Source organism: Aulonocara stuartgranti, assembly GCF_965226115.1.
Source record: "Aulonocara stuartgranti genome assembly, chromosome: 17".
Classification (NCBI taxonomy): domain Eukaryota; kingdom Metazoa; phylum Chordata; class Actinopteri; order Cichliformes; family Cichlidae; genus Aulonocara; species Aulonocara stuartgranti.
In genome coordinates, this window is record NC_138953.1 from 12,776,865 (window position 1) to 12,804,278 (window position 27,414).

Here is a 27,414-nt window from a genome sequence, read left to right on the forward strand (position 1 = left end):
CTATGATTCATACACTGTCTGGTAATAGAGTAAGATTTCCTTCTCTTCTCTAATGGGCGTGGCTCTTCTGTAGGGTCCAGGACTGAGTTCAGATTCAGGGTGAACCCCTATTTCTAAGCAGGACAGGTAGCATCAAATTACTGCACTATAGCTTTCAGGCTTTAGTGACTCTGAACAGAACGTAATCTGCCTAGATTATTTTCCGCATTCACAGCCACTGTTCGGGGTAATTCGTTCCAGACTAATGCATTTCTGTTATCTGTTCTATGTGGAAAGAGGAGAAAAGTGAACAAGCAGCCTATAACTTTTGAGGAGTGGAGATATAAACATTATCTGTCACTTTTTTAATTTTACAAAAGGACAAAAACATGGCAGTAAAGTACAAACACACCAAATAACAGTCTGTTGCCACTAAAACGCATCGCCAAAGTTTCCATGCTAACACAAAGCTAGTAATATCAGGGCTCAGTATATGTTGACCCCAGCCGGGCTGGTCGTTTTCAACAGGCAACAGAAGGAGAGATGATTAAAGCCTCCATTTTTCCATGAAGTGCTCTTGGGGCTGGTTTTCACCAGCTTTGCTGTCAGGTTTGTGAAGCACTTGAACAGCAAAAGAAAGATCTTGCGTGTGTGTCCTTGTTAAGACAGGGATTTGTGCTGGGATGCGTGACAGTAGCCTAAAGCTTATATTGTTAACTGCTAATTATGTGGCAGTGCGTCTCAGACCATTTTATAGAGTAACATGAAAGTAATGCAGCAAGTAGGTTGACAAATGTCTCTTTCTTCGAGAAGTAAGTGTGTAGCTTATGCTGTGGCCACAGTGGGGAAAACAGTGTCTGGAGACTGCAGCACAGGAAAGATTATTGCAACTGTGTGGAATTAACTTGCGATCTTGTTGCCTTTGAAATGGTCACTTTAAAGATGGGGATCAGGTCTACGACTATTCGCAGTTAGTGACGGGGGTGCAAAGACAAGTTGATGAAACAGCAGAGACAGAGTCATCACTCGTCCGTCTGCCACCGAATGGGATCAAGTTGCCAATTGCATGCAATCTGTTTGAGAGAATACCTAGCTCCTGAGCTACACCCAGACCTTAGTGGCTAGAGTGTGATGTAATTGCAACAGGACAGCAATTTAACTGGAAAACAACATAGTTGCTAGGCAACCTTGCTTTTTGTATAAGAATATAACCAGAATACAATGAATTGGCAACCAGTTGAGTTGAGTCCCCTATAGCAAAGAGATACATCGGGAAATGATTTGCACTCAGCACAGATCGACTCTGACTGCAACGTGCCGATAATCTGTCCGCATTCATAAGATGGAAAATATTTGCAAACCGTTTCCAATCTGCAAGTGAGTCGGAGTCAGGCTGTGAAAGTTTGGAGACAGGTTGCCTTCCACCAGGCAATCTGTGCAATCACCTTGCAATAAAAAATGACATCCTGAGCATGTTGGACACTCAATTTAGGGTAGACCAGTTAGTTGCCACAACTAGTCTGTTGCCAAAAGGCACAGTGCTAAATGAAGTCACTGTTCAACCACCGGTTTTGGGGGGTTAATGTTACTGCGCCATAAACACATTATTTTAAAAAATACTGTAATGACCCTAACAGTGTTCACCACAATATTGCCCACCAATTCAGTCAAAAATGGCCAAAGAAAATCTGTGAAAGAAGGGCAACACATAGGGTAAAAGATATTCACAGGTAGAGTGATAACACTGACTGTAATTACACATCTGCGAACTGGAAAATGTGTTCCATTATTCATAAATACTACCTGTGCTGCTTAAGTGACAGTTCACTTTAAGTATAACAATGGAAAGCAAATAGAACTAACTACAGGTGGCCAGACAGAAAGGCGCACCGCTGAACAAAAGGCAATAATCTTCGAGGTCAAGCCGTAGTAACTTAGGACTTGTTATCGTTCATCTTATCTATTTTCAATTTTATTTTTACATTTTATCTCTGGGAACAGTTGTGTTTTCAGAGAGTTTGCTGAATAAAGTTTAAGTTTAACCTTGTGTGGCCACTTCAGACATTTTTTTGATCAGATATCCAGATGATAAAGCTTAGCTTTGACTTTTAAAAGAAATAGTTTTTGTTCCTAGATTATTTGAATTATCTAATTTGTTCACTACAGCTTTTATATTGAATTATTCACTGTCCTTTTAGCAGCCACAGCAGCTCAGTGAGACATTTAACAATGGACAGCTTCAGAACAAATGTGACTCTTGTGGCCAAGGCCTCAGTATAAACCACGGAGGAGTGGCTGATGTGCTATTAGAGTTGTCAGCAGGGCAGCACAAGTCAGAGTCAAGCTCCTCTCTTCCATAGCTCAAGATGGGGTCCCATCTGCTGTAAATTAAACCACCGCAGTCATCATCAGGGTGTCTATCTTTACAAATGAGCTCTTCAGAGGCCGAACACAATCTGTAATCACCTCTGTTTGTTGAGGAGTACGGGGATAATGGAAGTAGATGACCGTCTTCCTTGACACTGTCTGGCCAGTGAATGTGGGAGAGGAGGAGGGATGGATCTCTCCACCCCACTGCCTCCTCATTAGAATGACAAAGGAGTGATGAGTCAGTCTAATGCAGAAAAGTAGCAAGGAGGAGTAAATGAGAAAACAGAAAACGACGCACAAAATGTAGAACAGAGCCATAATAAGAGAACAGAGCCAATTTTCCATAAAATGACAATATCTCTGTGTAAAAGAACCTGCAGATCAGGTTCTGCTTTTTTCTGTCTTATCGCTTAAACCAGGATTAGACAGGGAGTCACTCCTCATGGCCTCACATGTCAAAACACTCAACTTTACAACAGAAATAACTAGACAATTACATAAAATTAACAATAAGTTAAAGGGACTAAAACAGTGGGAAGCATTGTAGGACATGTCCATAATACCTCTCCTAGTAGGCCTCCAGGACACATCATTATCAGGTGCCTGAACCACCTCAGTTGGCTCCTTTTGCTGTAGTCCCTCTCGAATGATCGAGCTTTCCCCCCCCCCCCCCCCCCCCCCCCCCCGTCTCTAAGTGAGAGCCCAGCCACTCTTCAAAGAAACTTCTTTCTGCAGCCTCAATCTTTCAGTCACTACCCAAAGCTCATGACCATAAGTGATGGTTAATTTATGTGTTAGTTTGATTAGCAGCAACAGTAACCATTAACAAAGTATGACTGCCATCGATGACCAAAAAGCTATCACTTGGTCAGATGTTGGAGCATCTGCAAAAAGTTAGCTAAAAATGTTTTTCTGTCATGACAAGCAAGAATTAAAGTTAGACAAAATATTATAAAGGACCTCGGTACATGAGCTTGTTGTGTTCTCATTAAAGCCTGCAACACGAGCACTGCAAATGCAATAGTGAATAGAGGATTTTTCTGTAGTGCATAGCTGTGTTTCATAGGGGCTAGAATGGCCTTGGTACATTGTTCCAACTCTGATTACAGTTTGTTTTATAGAGTTTTTTCCTTCCTTTCTTTGACACGTGGAGGCATTGACGTCAACAGCCAAGAGCCTTCGTGCTACCACGGTAACAAGTGCTGCGCTACCGCATCAAGCTCAAATTAGAAGCTAAGGAGTGATTAGGAGTTTCAGTAACTTGCACCTCCACATGAGGCCCTGTCATTCACACTGCTCTGAAAATACACCGTGAGCCCTTCACCCCAGCTGGTTTCCTAGGATTGTAAGGGAAACGGCTTGTAATCACTTTGGTATTGATTAAGCTTCTTACATGTACACTGACAAGAAGCTATTAAAAAGGCAAGAAACCACGTAACTGTCACTGTTTAACATTAAAACGTTTTCCACGTCCGTGCAGAATTTTTGGGTAAAAGGATGTTTCACCCTTTTTTTTGTTCGGCTCCTTTTTGCCTGTTAAACAGCCGATGTTTGAAGCACCGCTGGACCATGTTCAAACTCCAGAGTTAAGCTTAATCAAATTATTGAGAGCCACGTCGCCTCTGCTGTCAGAAAATCATTAATAAGTGGTCTCCTTTAACACACTGGGCCTCTTCTGAACCATTCTTGTGATTTGAAACCTTGAGAATTTCTCCTTTGAAACTGTTTAAAGCAAATACGTGCTCAGGATAGGAGATGGCAGAACAGGGTGGGAGGTGGGACCAACATTTGATTTGGAGAGTACTTTGAAGTCAGAACGGAGAGTCATTGCTGCTATAAAAGCTATGAGAGTGTGTGTGTGCGGACATCTGTGCACCGACTGAACAGTTTCTTTCTCCCCTTCCTCTCCTTTTATATCCCCGATTCAAAGTGTAAAAGAAGTTGAGCCGTTCAGTCTTAAATTGAAATCGAGTGTGTGCTTTAATCTCGCGGGCCACAGCAGGCTGTTGCATTAAGGTTACATGAGGATCAGAGCTGCCAAACGAGCACCATTCGTCTTGTAATAAAAGATAAAGCCGCTGTAATTACAGCACAAAGAGGTTGCATCTATCACTAATGTTCTGTCTGGGTGTTTTTTTTTCTTTTAAACTTTTAGATAATGTAATAGAAGGTGATCAAGTATCAGAAAGTAGAGTCAAAGCTGGAATATTTCATCATGCTTAATTAGCTAAAAAAGTAATAAAATTTGTCTGAAACTGGTCATCTAAAGGCGACATGTTTCAAATTACTAACTGATTCCACATGTAGGAAGCAAGTAAGGTTTATTTATATTGTGTTTTCCAGTATAAAATGACATACACCAGTTAAAAGAGTATAAATGGATCAAAGTAAATAAAAGAAAGCCTGCACAGGTGGGTTTTAAGCTTCTTTTGAAAAGTGCCAGCAGTCTCCACAAATCTCCAGTCCAACGGAAGCAAAGTCCACATCCTGGGAGCCGGAAATTCAAAAGCACCGTCTCCTTTTGTCTTTGATCTGGACCCAGGTGCCACCAACAAACATCAGTCAGCTGGCCTAGTAGTGGCGTATGGATGTAAATGTTAACAGCAATATAAAGAGGAATGTGACCAATGAAGAGCTCTGAAAGTGGTCACCAAAATCTTAAACTGAAAACAACTTTACAATCCCCAAAGATTTTCGCTGATTACTTCATTTGCTTCTGACTGAAAAACGCTCAGATGATTTAGTTGGTTTGCTGTTTTGTTCTTCTTTCCCTCTGCAACTTTAATTAATGAAAACACTGAAAATATGGTGCGATCGATCAATCGCTGCCATCTCCTAAGCTCACATCCTCTGAGCCTCTCATCTCATAATCGGCGTAGTTACTAGAAGATGGCCCACACTCGAGCTACATTCCCCACATAACTGGAGACAAATCCACTTTGTATTTAGGCTCAAAGTTCATATTGTATTTCATGAGAGTATATTTTAATTACAAGAATTTTATCCACGTTTCTCTCATCTGTGATAAAACCCAAGCTCTCAGTGGAAATAATAATCCATCGTTTTTGTTTTTGTTGTAGTTTTTTTATATGGTCTAAAATTCAACCCAGTTTATAAACAAAACGGTGCCAAAATACAGGGGGAAAAAAAAGATACAACTGAATACATAAAAGCAGAGAGCCCACTGATGAAAGCAACACAGTGTTGATCTGGCATTTTTAATACTTTTGTATGGTATTATATTCTGCCAGACCAAAGGCGATTGTTTTGCAGATTTATACATTCATAAACGAGTCAGTTAAACTTATGGGATATTGTTGTTAATCACTCAAGCTGCTTTGGTGTTAATGAAATGAACAACATGTGCAGCAACAATGAGACAACCCTCGAACCAGGAATGGTTTTAAAGGTGGCGGCCACTGATGTTTTTTTTCTTCCTCATCTTTTTTGACTAGTTTTGACTAATTCTATAGTTTTACATTTGGCTAGGGTTAGTGTCATTACTGGGAGCATCACGCAATACCTGGACCCTACAGAGGTTGTGCAACTCCTCCAGGATGGCACATCAATATGTGTCATTGCTAGACGGTTTGCTGTGTCTCCTAACAGTCTCAGGAGCACGGAGGAGATTCCAAGAGACAAACAGGTACCCTAGGAGAACTGGACAGGGCCGTAGAAAATCCTTAACGCATCAGCAGGACCAGTATCTGCCCTTTTGTGCAAGAGGAACAGGATGAGCACTGCCAGAGCTACAAAACGTGGAAAACATTACCCTGCCTGCAACATCGTTCATTAGGAATGTTTTGGTGGTGGATCAGTGATGGTCTGGAAAGACATATCCACAGAGGGATATCGAGACCTCTACAGGTTAGCCAGCGGCACCCTGACTGCCATTAGGTACTGGTGCACTGGTGCAGTGGGCCATGGGTTCCTCCTGGTTCATGTCAATGATCAGCCTCATGTGGTGAGGGTATGCAGGCAGTTCCTGGAGGATGAAGGTATTAATGCTACTGACTGGCCCACACATGCTTGCCTGACCTAAATCCAATAGAACACCTCTGGGATGTTATGTTTCGGACCACCTGCAAAATGGACTAACCTGCCACATCATTTTATCGCTTTTCATGCCTGTCTTTGAATCTGTAGGGTGATCATTTTCGTTTCCATCAAACAATGTGTCGCCCTTTCATTCACCTTACACTCGATATAAGTGTAGATATGCAGCATGATTTATTTTATTTTCAATATTGAGATCTGATGTGTTTTCAGAGTTCGTTTAAGTTTTTCAAGCAGTATATTTAATTTGAGTCCACTCTTTTCCAGGGTAATTAAAATGAACTTGTATGTGACATGAGGACAAAATATACCACAAAACAAAAAAGGATTCAGTCTCAGATGTAGTCGGGCTTCTTTTCATGTGTGCCTAGTGTTTTAGAGCCAGATGTCATGCTTGATACTTGCAGTGACTGCACATTCAGATGCTGATAGAAATCTGTCCACCCTGTCTCTTAAGCTGTTACCCTCGTGGTGTTTGACTGATTCTAGTTTTCTTGTTGAGCTCAGACTCAGTGGTTTCTGTGTTGGGGGAAGGAGATGCATCAACATTTTGTTTCGCTCTCTTTGGCTTGTCAAATCTCTCAGCCTCTTCCTCTGACTGTCATTACTTTTCTCGCTCCTGGAAAACTGCTTAGACATTTAAAAAAAAAAAAAGGAAAAAAAGGCAGATGCGTTACTATGACAACAACCTTGAGTCACGTCATTAGCTTCAGAAAAGCTGCAACACGGACCCATTCAAAGCATGTAAATGAACTTTTTGTATTTTCTTGTTGCCATTAAAGAAATATTTGCGGCAAACAGCACGCACCGCTGATTTCTCAGATGAGAAAAGTGTGTTGGTAAGGTCAGCACAGTTTGGCCTTGGTCTTCACACAGACTGGGATGAGGTGCATTGTTTTGTTTGGGGAATTCAGATAAGAGGAGCAACCTGGGAAAAAATGTTTCTGTGAGCTGGATTAGGTTTGCCTCGCTCATTACAGAGAATCCCTTTCTCCCTGCTTGTCAACAGACTCTTGACCCCTCACATCTTCTGTTGCAGGTCCATCTCTTGAAGGACCAGCTGAGTGCAGAGGCCACGGCTCGGCTGGAGGCCCAGGCTCGCGTCCACCAGCTGCTCCTCCAGAACAAAGACCTGCTGCAGCACATCTCTCTGCTGGTTAAACAGATCCAGGAACTGGAGACCAAAATGTCTGGACCAAATTCCAGTGAGTGGACCTATAGACATGCATACTGTATAATACACTTTAGATAAATAGAGATGTTCTGATGATATAAAAGTGCTCACACATCTACTGAATGTACAGGGCAAGAGTAGACAGGTTGCACCGGGCAAGTGTGTAAATTGTGACCTGCATCAGCCTCTGCTGGCAGTCAGTAGGAAATGGGATGTAGTTTGTAGTTCTTGCTTGAGGAAAAGACACATCACCTAAAGCAAGATGTGTCAAGCATAAGGCCCGAGGGCAAAAATCAGCCTGGCAGAGACTTCAGTCTGTTTGACCGGACAGCTTTGGAAAATGTGATGCTCCCTCAACTTGTTCTGTAAATTTAGGCAATTATATCTCAGAGCTTAAGCCCAAACAGCCGTAGCAACAGATTTCTGTTTTACTAGAGCACCATTTCTTTGTCTGACCTACTCAACATTAACATGGGCTGTAAGTGTGTGAACATAATGTGCAGTGCCTTTGACATCTCTGATCTAGATGATAGGCTGCAAAAACACAGCACAAGGGAGCTTTTTGGTTTCAATTCGGTTTTGGCCCTTACACAAAATGTAACTTTAATTCTTTAACTATAACAAGGCAGACTCATCCTTCAGATGTGTCCATGAAAATAGTTCTTTGCATTATAGTATCTTATTAATGCATTAATTGCTGACGCTTCAGACTGCTGTGTTGTTCTTTGAGCTCAAGTCTTCGTTTTCATAAAGTTTCACTGATTATTTTTAACAGGCTTTGGATGTTTCTCACTGATAGAGAATAATCAGCATGCACACACTGCAAACATATACTACAAAATAAGCATATTTAAGTTTCAATATAATTCTAAAATATATAGAGACCTTAAAGTATTTAACAATAGTTATAAAACGCAATATACATATAGAATGTAATAGGAAAAAAATGGTAAATGACCAGTTTTTCATTAAAACTGTCAAAGACTTTTACTCCCAGGAAGTAAAAGGAAGTAAAAGGTTCCTGCTTTTAGTCTGTTTCCGCTTTCTTTTAAAGACTTGATCTTTTAAAGACATTAGCTGGAGGGGGTTTATATTTATCTGGCCATGCACAATTTTACTTGCACATTATTTCATGTATTTTGTGGGCTATAGATCTAAATTATTTATTATATAGTTTTATATTATTTTTATATAGTATATATTTTTTCCAGTAAGTAAAGGAAATATTACGTTTTCAGGTATTGGAAGTGGGAATTTTCTTATTCCCAGTTAGAATTTTGATCTGGAAGGTTCCTTCTGATTCTTTACTCAGAAAGTCGGAGCAGCCCCACCAATCCTGAGTTAACAGTCCAAGATGGTGGCGGTAAACGGCACTAAAACTGTAAACTGTGAGGCAGCAGTGCTAGCCACTGATCCACTGTGATTAAAAGACAAACATAAAATTAACACAGTAGTAATCTATATGATAAATAATAATTGTAATACCTCCATAGTTGATTCATTTTTACCCCTCAGCTGTAAAAGGCTCATAGGATATTGGCGCGTTAACTCAAGTTTGTGAATTCGATAACCCGAAAACGAGGCAACGTAGGAATTTCAAATTAACAGTATATGTTTATTTACTAAAGATCTTTTATTCTGTACTGCCACTGTTGTGTATGCACTCTTGTGACTCACAAAATAAGCCACATCCAGAGCACTGACCAGGCTCTGTCCATGAACGTGCTGCTGTGGTGTTCTTAAGCACAAAAAACATGCATTATGTTGTATTGTTAGTGATGCATAAATCGCTCTACCTTTCCAAAAGCCGAAGCAAATCCTGTTTTTCCTCACATTTCCAGCTATCCTACCAGAACGCACAAACTTACTCCTGATTTCCAGCATCCAAGAGATAACTGGAACGTGGCATTAGTCGCTGTTAAAAACTAAAAGCAAATCAATTTTACACCCAGTGCAAGCAGAGGTGGACCAGTTTAGTGTCAATGACATAGTCTAATACAAACAAACATGTTTCTGAATGTCTTGTCTTTTCTTCTCATATTTCACTGGAGAAAACTGGAGGAAAGTGTCAAAGGTCCTTTGATCATGCTGACTAGGTGATTGGTCAAAACAAGTCATGTCCTCTGATGTGTCTCCTTTATATCTACATTTCGATACAAGGTTTACAGTTGTAAATTGTTCTGTTTCAAGATAACATTATATCCCAGGCAGAAAACTGGGTGCCAAATAATTCCTTTCATTTAGACATTCATCTGTCCCTTGCCTCTAACAACGTTCCTGCTGTGGGAAAAAATTGTACAACCAAGGCAAAGAGAAACTCTACCAAGCAAATGATATGGGAAAAAGCTCAGCTGAATGAGCTGTGAGTGAGAACAGAGCTGTTCGGTCACACCAAAGGTGCCGTGACAAACAAGCAAATGTACAATGACAGTGACGAGAAAAAGTGAAAAATAGGCATGAAGGAGGCAGAAAAAAGGCATTAGTAATTCTACATCACACTCTAGGTCAACACACATCACTGTCAGACATGCAGAGCAGACGTCCAGCAACACACGGCGCACAAAAGCATTAAAACGCAGACGTGTCCAGTATAAGATGTCCTTTCCATGTCTCCCCCCTCACTACCACACAATTTTAGTCATCAATTTCATCTGCTGTTGAGACTGTGTGTGTGTGTGTGTGTGTTCCTGTCTAGCTATCTTTGTGAGGACCGAAATCTGCATTCTACTATACTTGTAAGCAGAGGTGTGGACTCGAGTCACATGACTTGGACTCGAGTCAGACTCGAGTCATTAATTTTATGACTTTAGACTTGAAAAAATGTTGTAAGACTTGTGACTTGACTTGGACTTTTACACCAATGACTTGGGACTTGAATTGGACTTGAACCGGTTTACTTGAAAAGACTTGATATTTCACCCCAAATATAAAATGTAACATGCATATTATATAGAGATTGAAAATGTGACGTCATTCACGGGTAGAACCGCAAAGGATTCTGGGAACTCGTGGCAAGCGGTACTAGCGCACGCAGGCTTTCAATTAAAATCAGTCACACAGCGATAAAAAGAAACACAAAAATGTCAAGAAGCTGTTGTATTATTAACTGCAATAGCCGGTCGCATGACAGCCACGGGAAGCCGACGGGTAAAGAGATCGGTTGTTATCGGATTACGTCGTTGAAGAGAAATTGTTCAAGCCATGTTTCCGAAGTAACAAAGAGGCGACTGGATTGCAGCCATTCAAAGACCAAATATAACGTCCTAGAACACTCCAGCTCACAGGTTGTCACGGTCTGCAGAGACAGGCCGTGCGGTGGTGTGTGTGATGGACCCAGGTGCATACACAAGTGAGTAGACGGGAGTGAACTTAACAGAAAGCGAGCCTTTATTATGGCTGAAGACAAAGTGCACAAACAAAGCAGGGATGGCGTGACTAGACTATAACTAAACTGGGAAAACTAATACTGCGACAAACTAAGAAAACTCAGACTATGATGATCACTGCAAGGACTGACCGTGAAAACATGGAGGTGAGAACACAGACGACGCGACACAGACTGTACGAAACACAGAGACTAAATACACATGAGGGATGATCAGGGGAAGTGGATGCACACGGGGAACACAGGTGACACTGATAATCATAACAAGACACGGTAGGAGTGAACGTAACACTGATGGGAGATGGGCAAAGTAAAGCAGGAAGTACACAGAGGTTCAAACAGGAGGAGAGAGAGCACGGGGAGAACGCAGACATAACGGGCTGGGGAAAACATAGAATAAAGCACAAAGAGAGACGAGGGCTCATAAATACACAGAGGGGCACACAGGGGGTAAGAGTCACGAAGGGAAAACACATAAGGAACAACGTAACAGATCAACCCAGGAAGCATGGCCTAAATAAAGAACAAAATACAAAAATACATGAAAACTAAGAATACTGGGCCCACATGGCCCAGGACCATGACACAGGTTAGTCTGCTCCAAGCATTTCCACAAAGGTCAGTCTTCTGTTGTAGTTAATGCGTCATTTTCATAACATAATTGGTGATATAGGTTACAAGCAAGTCTGACGCTGAACAGAAATGGTCGCGCTATGCTCCTTTATTTATTGTGCATAAATAGTAAATTATCCTGACACAATATTGTGTTTCGCTTCTGTTATTATGGTACACTGACAAAAACACATACTTTTATTCACAGGATAAAACAGGTTTTTTGTATCACTAATTGCCCAGTACGATTACAGCATACAATATTATTGTCACTGCTACATTTCTGTGATGCTACCAGAAATTATTTCCACTACTAATTAATTACCGTTGAGCTCAAAGGTCCTATTAATAAACGGTTAATGAATGTGTGTTTATGACAACGATTTGTGAGACTGGTAAACTTATGATACGTACGATGGTCTTTCGTTCTACACGGTGCATTTCAAGGTCCTGCACCCATCCGTCGGTAAACTGTACCTGGACTTGTTGCAGTGACCGGAAGTTACTAAACTTCATGAGTGTATGCACTCACTCCAAGAACCGTATGATTATAAATATGCATATAAATATGCTACGATGAGATAGCTGACTTCATCTAACTAGCAAATGTTTTCCAGGCTACGTTGGTGATACAGTTTTTTTTAATGTGTATGATATTTTTGTCATGCGATTTTAAAGCTGGTCCTACAACCGCATCCAAGAATAACATGCAGCGTATCTCAGAACTGTCGGTGAAAATTATTCTTGGAGCTAGGTTTAATTGAGCTGCATTTTAAAGAGGTGCAATTTCACAATTTGTGTATATTTTCTAAGTTCACTATTTTGTATGTGTTGAGAAAAACACAGATTTAAAAATTACATGGTCTAATATTTACATTTAGCATAACTGCAACATTATTTTTTCGTTTGTTTTTTTTAAAGACTCGAAAGGACTTGAAATTCAAAGTTTCAGACTTGTGACTTGACTCGGACTTTTACACCAGTGACTTGAGACTCGACTCTGACTTGCCTGACATTACTTGAGACTTGACTTGAGACTTGAGGATAAAGACTTGAGACTTACTTGAGACTTGCAAAACAATGACTTGGTCCCACCTCTGCTTGTAAGAACCAACAGTAACTTGTGAGGACACACACACTGGTCCTCACAAGTTTGAAGGCTTTTTTGAGGCTCAAAATGTGGTTTTAGTGTCAGGGTTACAATTAGGTTATGGTTAGGTTTAGTTACCCTAGGGTTAGGGTTAGGCATTCGTTTTTAATGGTTAGGGTTAATGGGAAACCATTATGTCAATGAAGGTCCTCACTAAGTTAGCTTCTCCAGCAAATATGTGATGCCATCAGGTGAATATAGGTCAAAATCTCTAAGGAATAATCCCAACGCCTGGCTGAATCCATGAAAAAAGTGATCCTCTTCAGAGCCTTCTGGCTGGGCAAAGGAGCAGCAGTGGCAGACAGTTCCTCTCAGTGTGCTGAGCAGTTCAAGAGGTCCTTTATCCCACTGTAATAAGACTTTTTAAACACCCTCCGTCTGAGAAGTTTTGTAGATGTTTGATTGATGGAGTTGTTTAAACTCGAACACTGCAACTGCTGTGAACCCAAACAAGCTACTGCTACTGTCCTCTGCCAAGGAGTGAGTGAGTCATCCTTCATGTTTGTTCTGGGTTGGTATTGAAGACGTCTTTCTTTAATGCATCTCTTTCTCACTGTTCCAGCTCCAGGTCTGTGCTGTGTGCCCGTGAAGAACCCTGCTAAACCTGTTTCACTGAGCAGTCGTGATGATGATGAAATGCTTTGAAACATGTTGTTTTTTCTCCTCTGCTTATGCTGTACGAGCATGCACTGATTTATTGGTCACAGAGTGATTTATTTTGCTGGGAGTTGTAATCTTATATTCACCACAATTCACAGATATGTACGTCACATACATTTTATCTTCTGCCTGCAAAGGTGATGGCAGATTCATTTCAATCAAGGCTCATTTTTAAAAGTGGTTGAAAACATTTTATGTATCTCTGTTCTTCACTTTCCACCTTTTGCTTCACCTGAAATCTCCTTGCTTTATCTCCTCCATCCAGTGGGTTCCCAGGACAGTTTGTTGGAGATCACCTTCCGGTCTACAGTACCTCCGGTGATATGTGACCCCACGACACCTAAGCCTGAGGTGTCAGCCCTCAACCTGCACACATTTGGCAACAGCGACGGGACCAGCAATGCCTTCTCATCATCCAACGGGACCCTGGGAAGCCCACTAGGTAGGGACCAATGTCTACTCAAACTGGAGTGTTTCCGTTTCCTCCCGGGACCCCCGGGGCCTCCACCTCCTCGACTCCCCTCGCCTCCTCATCCGCTCAAGATTAACAGGCCAGAGATCAAAAGTCCAGAAGCGTCAGAGGGTCCAGTAAAGTCTTTGTCCTGCGACGTCAAATCTCTGGGCTGCCTGGAATTTGCAAGGTTTCGCGAGTCGGGTATTGCCTCGGAGTACGAGTCAAACACGGACGACAGTGATGACAGGGAGGATGAGGATGAGGATGAAGGGGAGGATGAGGACGAAGGGGAGGATGAGGACGAGGAAGACATGGAGATTTTTGGATGGGGAACAGATCAGGAGACAGTGAGGCTACTTAATGTTCTCAACAGACAGGGAACTCCTGACTGCCTGGGAGATGAAATAGCAGTGTAACACTTTAACCTGCCCCACCCCCCCATCCGGAGAATCCTATGGTGGCTTGTTTTGTTCACTTACTTAAAACTGCTGTGTGAGAGAGACATATATTGGATGTACACAACTACATAATCAAGGCTAACGTGAATTTACCAATCATATTTTTTTTAACCTGATGTTGTTGGCAGATTAAAGTTATGAGCTGTCCTCTAAGGCACATTCAGCTTGAACTTGAAGTGAATTTAAGATAACTATGGTGTCAGCTGTTTTTAGACGGACATAAGGCTTCTATGGGAAAACATAACCTTGTCCTGCATTCGAAGTCAGTATATTAAGTCACACTGGAGAAAACACTGCTGCCACGGTCTTTTGCCTCTGAAATGGTTGGCTTTAAGACCAGAGTAGGGCCTGCGATCATTCGTAGTGACTTGCCATTCTCAAAGCAACTTTTGGGTATCAAAACTGCAAAAACACTGAGTAAGTCTGCTTTCAGTCTGAGAGATGAGAATGAGGTTAATTTGACCATTATGCGCAGTTTGGTCATAATGATGCTGCAGCAGTGTGAAAAGTTGCAAATCTGTTGTCCTCTACATAGAAATTCACGGGTTCGAGTCCGACCCACTGCACTTTCTTCTACTTTGCACATCTTCCTCTTCCTCTCTCTCCCTCCGCTTTCCTGTCACTCTTCACTGCTCTGTCCAATAAAGCAGAAAAAAGGCCAGAAATAAAATATTAATGAAATTCACACTAACTACTTGAATTCAGCTCATAAATTTGAAACACAAACTCAGAAATATGTCTGTGCAGTCAGAGTTGAACTGATGGGATGTCTTCCATCGGGACATGTGCTATCCCGATGGGATTAACAGTGGTGTCCCAGATGTAGAGGGCAGATAACTGATGGCTCTAAAACTGGACAACTCACAGGAAAACAGTCTAAATCAATTAATAAGGCCAGAGCATCAAATGTAAAAAGAAACCTAATTAAAATAGTGTCCCTTAAAAAAAAGGACACATGTGGGCACAAACAAATTAATAGCAGAATGATAAATCAAAAATCATCGACAGCATGACATCAGAGAGGAGACCAAACAAGAACATGCCAAGCATTCTAAATTTTAGGTTTGTCAAACTTATCATCCTCATACAGGAGGCAAAAAAACAAGTTCACACAGGGTAACAGGACATTTTGTTAGCTAGAGGTTATCACAAATCAGCTGTAAGCAAATAAAGTTTGATTATAGATAATTTGCTTCTAGTTCAGGCTGAATTCGCCTTAAGAATAATAATCTGAGTTGGTCACGTACCCTTGGAAAACAAGAGTTTGAGCCTAATCTGTATGCACACTCATGCATATAGGGATGGGTATTGATAAGATTTTCACGATTCCGATTCCATTTTCGATTCTGTTTAACGATTCGATTCTTTATCGATTCTCTTGTCGATTCTTTTTTAAAAAGGAGAACACTAAGGTCGATCAGCTTAGAACTTTGTTTTATATCTTCTCTTTGAACAAGATAGAAATTTAGGAGTAACATGGCCTTACAAACCCAACAGTGAGATAAGAGATCCACAGCCTACGGCTCTTCAATGGGGTGTCACAGGGTCCCCAGGAAAAAAAATTGTAAATGTAAAATAATAAAATAAATATTCTCCTGTAGTAATAACAAAGTGTAACATAAATTATTCTGTAGCAATTACACAAGAATATCCAGTAATGTCCCTGCCGACAATTAAACACATTCACTTACCGAAAATCGGGGCATCTGCTGTGGCAAATGGGTTCAAGCCTTTTACCACAAACTTAGTCACTGCTCGGTGACATTCGTCTATCCTGGCCTGAAAGGAGACGCTAACGGTAGACTGCAGGGAGAACTGCCAGCGAGCACCAGCCAGACTCCCTCTGTCTCATCACGGTCACCTAAATGCACAGTAATGGCAGGTTTTGTAATAAGGCAGATCGCACTAACATAATATGCACTGTTAGTTGATTATTTACCTGCCGCATTAACGGGAGAGGACGTGCAAACGTTACCGCTGCTGCTGGGTTGAGATTCACGAGTCCGGAGCGGAATTAAAAACACGACATTCATTTAAGGTCATCGTGTGTTTTGTGAGCAAATGCTTTTGCATATTCGTAGCGTTTCCTCCCTTAAATGAAATATCTACTTTGCAAGTATTGCAAGTTGCCCTGTTGTCATCCGTTCTCGTAAAGTATAACCAAACTTTTTGACCGTTTGAGCCGCTTAGGCACCATGTTTCCTGCCAGGTAAATGACGCTCCGCAACGTGGTGACGTGATTCGGGGCGACTGGAATCGATAAGGGAATCGTTTGCAAAAACGGCAAACAACTCCAAGGATTGAAACAGTGGGAACCGGTTCTCAACAAGAACTGAGTTTCGATACCCATCCCTACATGCATATACTCTTATTTCTCTGAATCTGTTGCTCCTGTTTGCTTCCTTTTGTTTCCTGTTTTTTCATGACACACAGGCGTCCATCTATCAGACACACTCATCAGATTCAGACTCTTAAGTTTTCCCCTTTGGGTAAATTGAAGTTGTGATTCTGCGTGTACGCTGATGGTGTCATGGGGCTGTCAGGGTGTAACAGGAAATCGATCACTTAGCAAATGGAAGTTGTTTGAAAATGTACATATACAATAACTCCTCAAGGTTAGTTCAGGGGCAAGTGCTCACTCTGTCAACACGGACGGAGTAGCGATCATTCACGCTGACAGGAACAAGACAGAAGTGTTCGGGACTAAAGAGACCTGAGACTGACACGCTCTCGTCACAGCTGGAGTGAAAAGCGACTCTTCCTGCGATGAAGCACGAACAGTTGGGTCTAACTTTTGGAGGGACTTTGTTACTTTGGAAAGGGAAAGTCCTTTCTTCCTCTGTTCATAATTAATCAAAGACTATTTTTAGACAGAAATCTCTATCTACCTGTACAAACTTTGTTTGCTACACAGAAACTGTTGGAACTGCTCCATCCTTGACCCTCTTTTTTGTCTCTCACTGTTTGTCAACTTGGTAGTCAGAGCATGTTTGCACTCTTTTCAGCTGTCCACGCACATATCTCCCCACTTTTTAATTTATGTAAAGCTGGGATTAGTTGGACCTCGAGGAACGCTGTTTGTTTCTTTTATTCATCCGGTAAACAAAACCTCTTCCCGCGTGCCAGAACAGCGGCTCGCGGATGACAGCCAAGAGCGGTCCCGTTTGTTTTAACCCAGCTCTGTGTACCGGCCTCCAGGCACGAGTCAATATTAAAGTATTCGTTTTGTTTCGTGGGGAAAGCTACAGAGTTTTCATTTTTGTGTACCGTAGCCATAGTTTAACAGGACAGCCCTTCGCTCAGATCAGCGCAGACAGTCGTCCTTGGCAAAGGTAGACCTTGCAGAGATTTGAAGAGGAAGTGAGCCAAATCTCTAAGTGCTCAATATCTTTTTGCAAAGAGCTTTAGTCAGATTGGATTAAACCAGTAAACTGCCAGCCACTTGCCATCTGATTGTGTTTGTATTAAAAGATAACAAAGATCCTATCTGCTGTTTGTCTAAAGTTTGTTTGGATATTCGTGCCAAAGTGGTCGCACATGAGAACTAACTAGTGTTACCAGTAAAGAATATGCAGGCCAGCTATAATTAGTCAACAGCATAGGTTTTCTCTGGCTTGACTTAAAATTGATCCAAAAGATCTAAATTACATTTCTAGACATATAGAACCGTTCTTAATTTCTGCGCTGAGACAATTACGGAAGATGAAAGCAAAAGAAAAAGTCACTAATACTGAAATAAGCAAATGGAGCTAATAGTTATACAGTCAGCACAAGAGCATACTGGCAAGCAGTCTAATCTGTTATCACAAAGACGAAGCACTTGATAGGCGAATGAGTAAATAATGTAGATCTGGTCGTCCTTCAGTCAGAAACGCGATGTGAGGAGTCCTGACCAAGGTGAAACAGAGGGACACCACATAAATCAATAAGTAGCAATAATATAACTGTTGATTTTTCGATAGCCTACCTTTACCGGTTTGTTCAGTGTGGAAAGCAGAGGTGCCAGCCAGCTACTAGGTTATGATTCACAGAAATGCCCGTGCCTTCTGCAATTCCCAGACATCTCAATCAGCTCTATACTGCTGTATAAATCGGTGGATCTTGATAGACAAGTTCCAGTTTAGGCATAAGGTTTATACCCGGTTACAGGGAAAAGCAGGTTTAAACCTAGATGGTCCCGAAACAACAGCAAGTTATACCTTAGGACCAGAGTTGTAGACAAGTATCTTAGTCCCATCTGTCGTCGACTTGACAGATCCAAACAGACTGAAAACACAGCAGAAAAATAACATACTATTAGCTGTTAAGCAGCAATGGCTTTAAAAAAGAGAATCAATAATTCTTCACCTTGGGTAGATTTTGAAATATGCTCCTCAACAGCAATCATGCATGTTAAAAAAGAAAGGGTACTTGATGGGAATTGTAGTAGCAAAACAACCATGTTTGATGGAAGCAAAGACCTGCGTCTACTGGTGAACAGAAGAACTACAGTTCGGGCAAGTTGCACGCTTGGATTTCCATATTGATATTTTCCATTCACAACAGAAAGAAGCACTTCCAATATTCCAGCTCTAAGAATTCCCAATAGTGTACTCTTAAACTTCTTTGAAGTGCTTGCTTTTCTTTTGACTGTTGGAGCAGTCGGCTAAGGCGTCAGATCAAACCAGCAACACTGTGGTGTATGTCCTCTGATCGAAACCTTATCCTTCACATTGTCTTTTTTATCCCTCTTTCCTTGTGTTGTGTCTCTCTTTTCCCCTGCTGTCTTTTGTACGTGTTCATTTAAATAGTTTAAATCTTCACGAGTGGTTGAGCGCATGGCACAGGGGTGCAGATGCCTTCAGCGATCAGTCCCTCATTGAATTCCCGGCTGTCTAGACATTTGCTGCTGCTAATGTCTCATAGTCTCCTTCACTATATCTCTACTCCCTCTCCCCATTGTCGCTATGTAATTAAAGCAGAAATGCCCAGAAAAACCCCCACACACACGTTTAAGTCACATTTCAGCTTTTGATGCAATCACCGTCAGATAATGCAGTCATTTAAATATAATTAGAGGGCGCTTAATATCGACCAAAGACAAATTCAGACCTGTTGTGATAAATCATCAGTTAAAGCTCTGCACTGATATTATGGTGATTTAAAAAGATGACCTTACCTCATGATTCAGGTATTCATTTTAATCAAAGAATGTGTCTGGTCATCAAGACCGAAATTACCTCGGTGTCAGGCTCATTCGCATTCTTTGGCTTATACAGAGGAAGATTATGTGAAAGCCTTAGACAAGGTATTCCAGGAGGCCAAGCATTATGTGACTTGAATTACACAAAACTAGCTTTTTTTTGGCAACTTTATCTGTTTGCACTACTTCTCAAATTCTTATTGTTGATTATATAAAAAGTTGTATTTTTTCTTCTGTTTATATATAAAAACACTAAGGGCAAGATCATTAGGTTGTGAAAATAACTTGAGTTTAGCATCTTGATCTGCCCAGTCGATTTGTCTGAATGCGAGAGTGAATGAATAGTGGCATTGTAAAGCGCTTTGGGTGCCTTGAAAAGCGCTATATAAATCCAATCCATTATTATTATTATTATTATAATTTCACTAATGTGTGACCAGGTAAACAAATTCTACACTACTTTAAACACAGCTTCCAGTCTGTAAATCTAACCATCCTCCCATACCCTCAGTTAGTGAACGGGTGCATCAGTGCTGTAGGCAAGTTGTGTGAAATACAAGCAAAGCTAAATTCAAAGGACTGTTCAGAAGACAAGGGGCAAAAAAGATCCTCAAATCAAAATATTTTCCTTTTTTTTCAGTAGCCAGTGGTTGTAAATTAAATACTTTGAATTTTGGATTTGATGGTAAAATAAAACACACTGGTAGAACCTTGTCATTTTTATTTTATAAAATTGAAAAAACAGATTCGATCCATCCAATCTCTTCCTTTTACCCTTATCACAGTCGCGAGCAGGCTACAGTCTATCCCAGCTACCATAGGCAAGAGGCGGTGTACACCCTGGACAGATCACCAATCTGACACAGGGCTAACATAGAGAAAACCAACTAACCAAACCCAACTAACTGCATGTCTTGGACTGTGGGACAAAGCTGTAGTACCCAGAGAGAACCCTCAGAAACACCGGGAGAATATCAGACATAAAAAGGCTGGTCAGATGGTGGAGTCAAACTCAGGACCTTCTTGATGTGAGGCACCACCATACTGCCCTAAAAAACTAATTTATTGATTAAATTAGATAAAACTGTTTTGTTACCTTTAGTTATCCAGTAATGAAAAAGTTTAAATTTCCACAGGACTCTGCAGGACTATGTAAAAATTAAATACACCTCATCATCATCCAGTAGGTTGTAGAACTTGACTTGAAATTTATCGTTCTCTGTGTCTTTATCGGTCTGCCACACTGTTTTGGAAGAATTTTTGCCCACTCTTCTTTACAACATTAGTTTAGTTGACATTTGTGGTCATTCATTTATGCACAGCTCTCTTAAGGTCCTGCCACAGCATTTCAGTTGGGTTGAGGTCCAGGCATTGACTGGGCAATTGCAACACTTCGATTCTATTCATTTTCAGTCAGTCTATTGTAAACTGTCCTTTTATGTGACCCAACTTTTCCAAGCTTCAGCCGTTGGACAGATGGCCTCACATTTGACTCTAGAATACTTTGGTATACAGAGGAGTTCATGGTGGACTCAATGACTGTAAGGTGCCCAGGTCCTGTGACTCCAAAATAAGCCCAAATCGTCACCTCTCCACTACCTTGCTTGACAGTTGGCATGATGTGTTTGTGCTTATATCCTATGTTTGGTTTTTACCAAATCTGCCACTGCACATAACAGATAAACATCTCCACTTGTCTTTCCAAAGGACATTGTTCCATAACTTTTTTGGTTGTTCAGATGCAGCTTTGCAAACCGAAGCCATTCTGTCATGTTTCTGTTTTGTTTTGCTTTTACAGAGAAGAGGCTTTCTCCTGGCAACTCTTCCAAATCAGCCATACTTTGACATTTTCTAATTTCTAATGACATTAAGCATACTAATTGAGGCCTGTGGAGTCTGACATGTAGCTCTTGGGGTTACGCAGTTTCTCTTGTTTCTCTAAGGATTGCTCGGTCTGACCTCAGGTTGAATTAGCTGGGATGTGGCAATATGTTAACATGCAAAAGCCAGATCAGCAAATGACCAAAATTGCCTCTTTTTTTTCCAAATGGAAGAAGTAAGTATGCACATATTTGTTATCACAGATCTGCACAGAGTGCTGTAAAAAGCGTTTTCACTTGAGTGTATGTTCGTACATTTACATTTTAGTAAACCCTTTTGGTGGTTTAACAAAATAAGTTACCCCAAAGTCAAATATTCTATCAAATATTAAATATGCTGGCCAGTAGTGCTGTTTGTTGTTAAAATTATTTTGATATGAAGAGTGTACCTAAATGTGATTTGGGGATGAACTATCCCTTTACCAGTATTGCACAGTGCATTTTACACTCATGGTTTATCCATTTGCATGTCTTAAGTTGCATGTCTTTATTCCTAACCTCGCTATTCTGCTCAGGCTTTGGCTAAATAGTCTTTTCTACTTCCATCTGATTTCATCTATATTTCTCTCACACACTTGACCTTAACTTTATTCCCCTGATCCCCACTTTTGCGCCGACCTCTCCAAAATGTCAGACACGCTGTAATTCTAAACAGTCTCTTGTTGTTGTTTTCTATATTAGTGATACATGTTGTGTGTTTGGAGGAATAAAGTACAGCCCACAGCCTTTAACCTTGACAAAGAGGTTAGTAATTACTGCTAAAGTACATGCGGAGGACAAAGTGTTATTATGAGGGTCTGCTTTTCATGAAATCTTTATTAATATAACCATCTGTTCTGTGGATTTATAGGGAGATCACATTCGGAGGCAAAGCAGACAGGATGGGTGTGTGCAGGTTCAGTTTAGTGTGAAACTCATTTCTACTTTGTAACTAGTTATTGATTTTGCTGTAATGAATTTACAGGACAGCTGAATTCTGGAAAGAAAGAAGTGTCTGTTTCTGGTTGCTCGTCTGCAAGTAGTGTTGGACTGAAGACATCTAGAATTGATAGGCCTCTATTTGCATTCAAGGGTAATAGCAAGCACCATTCCTTACCAGTGAAGAGTAAAAAATTCAATTTGTCCCAAACTCCTTTAAAAGTAGAAAATATTTGACCTTGAGAGGTTGAGATACAATACTGTTGTAATATAAGAGGTTCGCCTCCACACTCACTCGCCAGTAGATTGTGTTGAAAAGGTTTAACTCTCGTATCTACAGATGCTTCAAGTCGGGTCCGGTCTTAAATCTTTATCTTTGTTGCAGCTTGTCTCTCTCACGCAAACTCTGTGATTTCCTCCCTCTTCTCAGCACTGATAAAATGTCTGGCTGGGATTTTCGCTGTGATTCGGAGGCCACGTTGCCAACCCGTCTGACCAAGCACAGCAGGGTTTGGTGACTTGTATCGATTTCCCCGTCACAAGCGCGTGTTGTTTGAAACCGGGGTTAACTACTGGGATAGAAAGGGAGCGAATCAATACACAGTACACAACTCACGCTGTCACCAGCAGGGACACGCTCAAAGGCAACACACACAAAGCAAATGCGTAGCAGGTTCAGAGCTAGCCAACCAAGGCATGGCACACACCTACAAGCAGTGGAACTCAAAACTGTCTGGCCTTGGTTGGCCGTGGCATGCACTGTGCAGTCTTCAAGGGGTACAGCAGAGACTGTTTTTCATTACTTTGCTTCTGTGCTTCAGCAAATTGATTTTGAACTTACAGTGGGGCAAAAAAGTATTTAGTCAGCCACCGATTGTGCAAGTTCCCCCACCTAAAATGATGACAGAGGTCAGTAATTTGCACCAGAGGTACACTTCAACTGTGAGAGACAGAATGTGAAAAAAAAAATCCATGAATCCACATGGTAGGATTTGTAAAGAATTTATTCGTAAATCAGGGTGGAAAATAAGTATTTGGTCAATAACAAAAATACAACCCAATACTTTGTAACATAACCTTTGTTGGCAATAACAGAGGTCAAACATTTACTATAGGTCTTTACCAGGTTTGCACACACAGTAGCTGGTATTTTGGCCCATTCCTCCATGCAGATCTTCTCGAGAGCAGTGATGTTTTGGGGCTGTCACCGAGCAACACGGACTTTCAACTCCCGCCACAGATTTTCTATGGGGTTGAGGTCTGGAGACTGGCTAGGCCACTCCAGGACTTTCAAATGCTTCTTACGGAGCCACTCCTTTGTTGCCCGGGCGGTGTGTTTTAGATCATTGTCATGTTGGAAGACCCAGCCTCGTTTCATCTTCAAAGTTCTCACTGATGGAAGGAGGTTTTGGCTCAAAATCTCACGATACATGGCCCCATTCATTCTGTCCTTAACACGGATCAGTCGTCCTGTCCCCTTGGCAGAAAAACAGCCCCATAGCATGATGTTTCCACCCCCATGCTTCACAGTAGGTATGGTGTTCTTGGGATGCAACTCAGTATTCTTCTTCCTCCAAACACGACGAGTTGAGTTTATACCAAAAAGTTCTACTTTGGTTTCATCTGACCACATGACATTCTCCCAATCCTCTGCTGTATCATCCATGTGCTCTCTGGCAAACGTCAGACGGGCCTGGACATGCACTGGCTTCAGCAGCGGAACACGTCTGGCACTGCGGGATTTGATTCCCTGCCGTTGTAGTGTGTTACTGATGGTGACCTTTGTTACTTTGGTCCCAGCTCTCTGCAGGTCATTCACCAGGTCCCCCCGTGTGGTTCTGGGATCTTTGCTCACCGTTCTCATGATCATTTTGACCCCACGGGATGAGATCTTGCGTGGAGCCCCAGATCGAGGGAGATTATCAGTGGTCTTGTATGTCTTCCATTTTCTGATGATTGCTCCCACAGTTGATTTTTTCACACCAAGCTGCTTGCCTATTGTAGATTCACTCTTCCCAGTCTGGTGCAGGTCTACAATACTTTTCCTGGTGTCCTTCGAAAGCTCTTTGGTCTTGGCCATGGCGGAGTTTGGAGTCCGACTGTTTGAGGCTGTGGACAGGTGTCTTTTATACAGATGATGAGTTCAAACAGGTGCCATTCATACAGGTAACGAGTGGGGGACAGAAAAGCTTCTTACAGAAGACGTTACAGGTCTGTGAGAGCCAGAGATTTTCCTTGTTTGAGGTGACCAAATACTTATTTTCCACCCTAATTTACGAATAAATTCTTTACAAATCCTACCATGTGAATTCATGGATTTTTTTTTCACATTCTGTCTCTCACAGTTGAAGTGTACCTCTGGTGCAAATTACTGACCTCTGTCATCATTTTAAGTGGGGGAACTTGCACAATCGGTGGCTGACTAAATACTTTTTTGCCCCACTGTACAATAAGGTTAAAATACAGACTTTAATACTGTTTGTTCATGTCCAAGTTGGATGGCCGGTGTTGGAGCATAAAAAGGTGTCAGAACTTTAAAAATGGCTACTCAGTTACTTTCATCTTCTTTTTGTCCAAAAGCAAGATGACCTGAAATGTATTTATATATAACGAGCAGAGCAGCACACTCGATAACCCGGATACCTGCTACGCAGCTTTGCTCCTCTGACATAAAAACTCAACCAACAACTGTAACTGTAGCAAACATAGAACAAATCAATATGAAAGAGTGTGAATGCTATGATCTCTGCTGTCTATAATTTTCCATGGCAAACCCAGGATGTTTCTGAGATGAAACAAGTGCTCAATATAGTAGACGCATACAGGAGAAGTAAATGTCTTAGACAAACCAACCAAGCAGTGCTCTAGGGAAATGTAGTCCAAGGCTCTTGACCAGGGGTGCCCAATCCCGGTCCTCGAGAGCTACCGTCCTGCAGCTTTTAGATGCATCCTTGTTCCCACACACCTGAATCAAATGAATGGCTTGTTATCAGGCCTTTGCCAAACATGATGGCATGCTGAAGAGGTAATCAAACCATTTGATTCAGCTGTGTTGGAGTAGGGATGCATCTAAAAGCTGCAGGATAGTTGCTCTCGAGGACCGGGATTGGGCAGCCCTGCTCTTGACTGACGGGAAGCCAAATAAACAAAAAAACTGTCAGTCTGCTGCTAATCTGCTCAAGCATATCAAGGGTTTAAAGAGAGTATTTCTCTTATGTTGAGGTCAGAGGCCAGAAGAGAATGGCCAGACTGCTTCAAGTAAATAGGAAGGCAACAGTAACTCCAATAGCTACTCATTAATATAAAGGTATGCACAAGAGCCTCTCTCAGCATGATGAACCTTGACCCAGAACCCCTCACAGGCTCGTCGAAATTTGAAATTGACAGATTAAAAAAATGTTCCCTGTTTTTATAGTAGGGTCAGAATTTTGCTTAAACAACATCCTGTCTTATATCAGTGGTTCAGGTTGGTCATGATGGTGTTATTTTATGGGGGATTGTACCAATTTAGCTTTGTTTCTATGCTGCAACTTTCCTAAGTGTTGTTGCTGACCATGTCCATCCCTTCATGACCAGCAAAGGGAAGATGGTCTCAAAGCTTCATATCATTTCAAATTGGTTTCTTGAACACGACAATAAGTTCACTGTACTCAAATGGCCTCCACAGTCACCAGATCTCAATAGAGAATCTTTGGGATGTGGTGGAAAAGGATATTTAGATGTGCAGCTGACAAATCTGAAACTGTGTGATGCACTCATGTCATTATGGACCAGAATTTCTCACATTTGTTTCCAATCTGTACCACAAAGAATTGATGTAGTTCTGAAGGCAAAAGGGGGTCCTACCTGATACTAGAAAGTAGGGGTGCAACGATACTCGTATCGATATTGAACCGTTCGATACAGTGCTTTCGGTTCGGTACACATATGTAGCGAACAATACAAAATTTTTAATTTATCTTATCAACTTTTCTTCTGACGATGCTGTCTGTGTTGACAGCTCAGTGGATCTCTTTGTTCGACTACTCCGCCTAGGCTGCACTGTCGAGCGCAGATCCACTGAGCGCAGCGCAAGCTAACAAGACAGAAGCTAAGCTCGTTGCAACATGGCAAATTGAACCTCCCCCACCCTCATTCAGATCTGGCCTTTGGAACTATTTTGGTCTTCATGTGAAGCATGACCCTGAAGGTAAGCGTGTCATGTTAAAATATATATTTATAATTTTAATAAATGACAAATTAAAAAAGCATGAACATTTTTTTGTATCGAAAAAATATCGAACCGTGACACCAAAGTATCGAACCGAACTGTGAATTTTGTGTATCGTTGCACCCCTACTAGAAAGGTGTACCTGTTAGAGTATCTGGTGAGTATAGGTGTAATGTTTTCTGATTATTTTCAGCTATTATTTTTACTCTTTGACTCTACTACTGCAGCTTGTCATGAGTCACAGTTCAAAATAAACCCTGTTTAACTCTGCAGCCCCTGAGTTCATCTTCTGTCTAAAACAAGTTGTTTAGCTCATTTTACTCTTCCTTTAAGCCTACTTTTTGATTGGCTCCTCCTCGCATGCAGAAGGTTTACACAGCCTGTGGCTTATGGTCATATTTTAGATGGCTTCTCTTGTTGAAATCTCACATAGCCAAGAGGAGAAAACACTGTGTGAGGCGGAGCTTTGAGACCAGTTTAAGTATTTGCCTCACAGGGATTGCGCAGATACTGATTTCATAATTTGAAACATTGACCATATGAAAGTTCATTATTGTAACACAATAAATAAGTAACCAAGCTGACCTTCAACTGATGCTGGCTACAAAGTAAATATGTTCAGGTCATTTTATCTTTGAAAATAAAACACATAAACAACAATAACATTTAGTACATGAGAAAAACACTGGATATGATGAAAGTCACTTCCACATACGGACACACGTTGATTCTGTTCATGTTTATTTCCCCCGGCTCTTTGTGTATGAGCCACATATAAAGAACTGTGTGTGCCAAGTGCTGTGTGCTTGTTAGGAACTGGCTGAGGTCGTTTTCTTTAATGTGAAAGTAGTGCTGACAGAGACACGAGGAGTTAGTAGGTCGCATATAAACAAACAGTCACGGCAGCTCCTCACAGTGCTGAAATT

General features: G+C 41.3%; 1 protein-coding gene across 4 annotated transcripts in view; it reads left to right on the top strand.

The window, feature by feature from the left end:
- Positions 1-27,414, top strand: part of LOC309692846 (carboxyl-terminal PDZ ligand of neuronal nitric oxide synthase protein-like) — a 272,306-nt gene that overhangs the window by 214,252 nt on the left and 30,640 nt on the right. For all 4 annotated transcript variants that reach the window (XM_082511678.1, XM_082511680.1, XM_082511677.1 and 1 more), the window contains exons 9-10: positions 7,445-7,610; positions 13,652-13,828. In XM_082511678.1, coding sequence (XP_082367804.1) covers positions 7,445-7,610; positions 13,652-13,828 — 343 coding nt within the window. The remainder of the gene's footprint in view (positions 1-7,444; positions 7,611-13,651; positions 13,829-27,414) is intronic.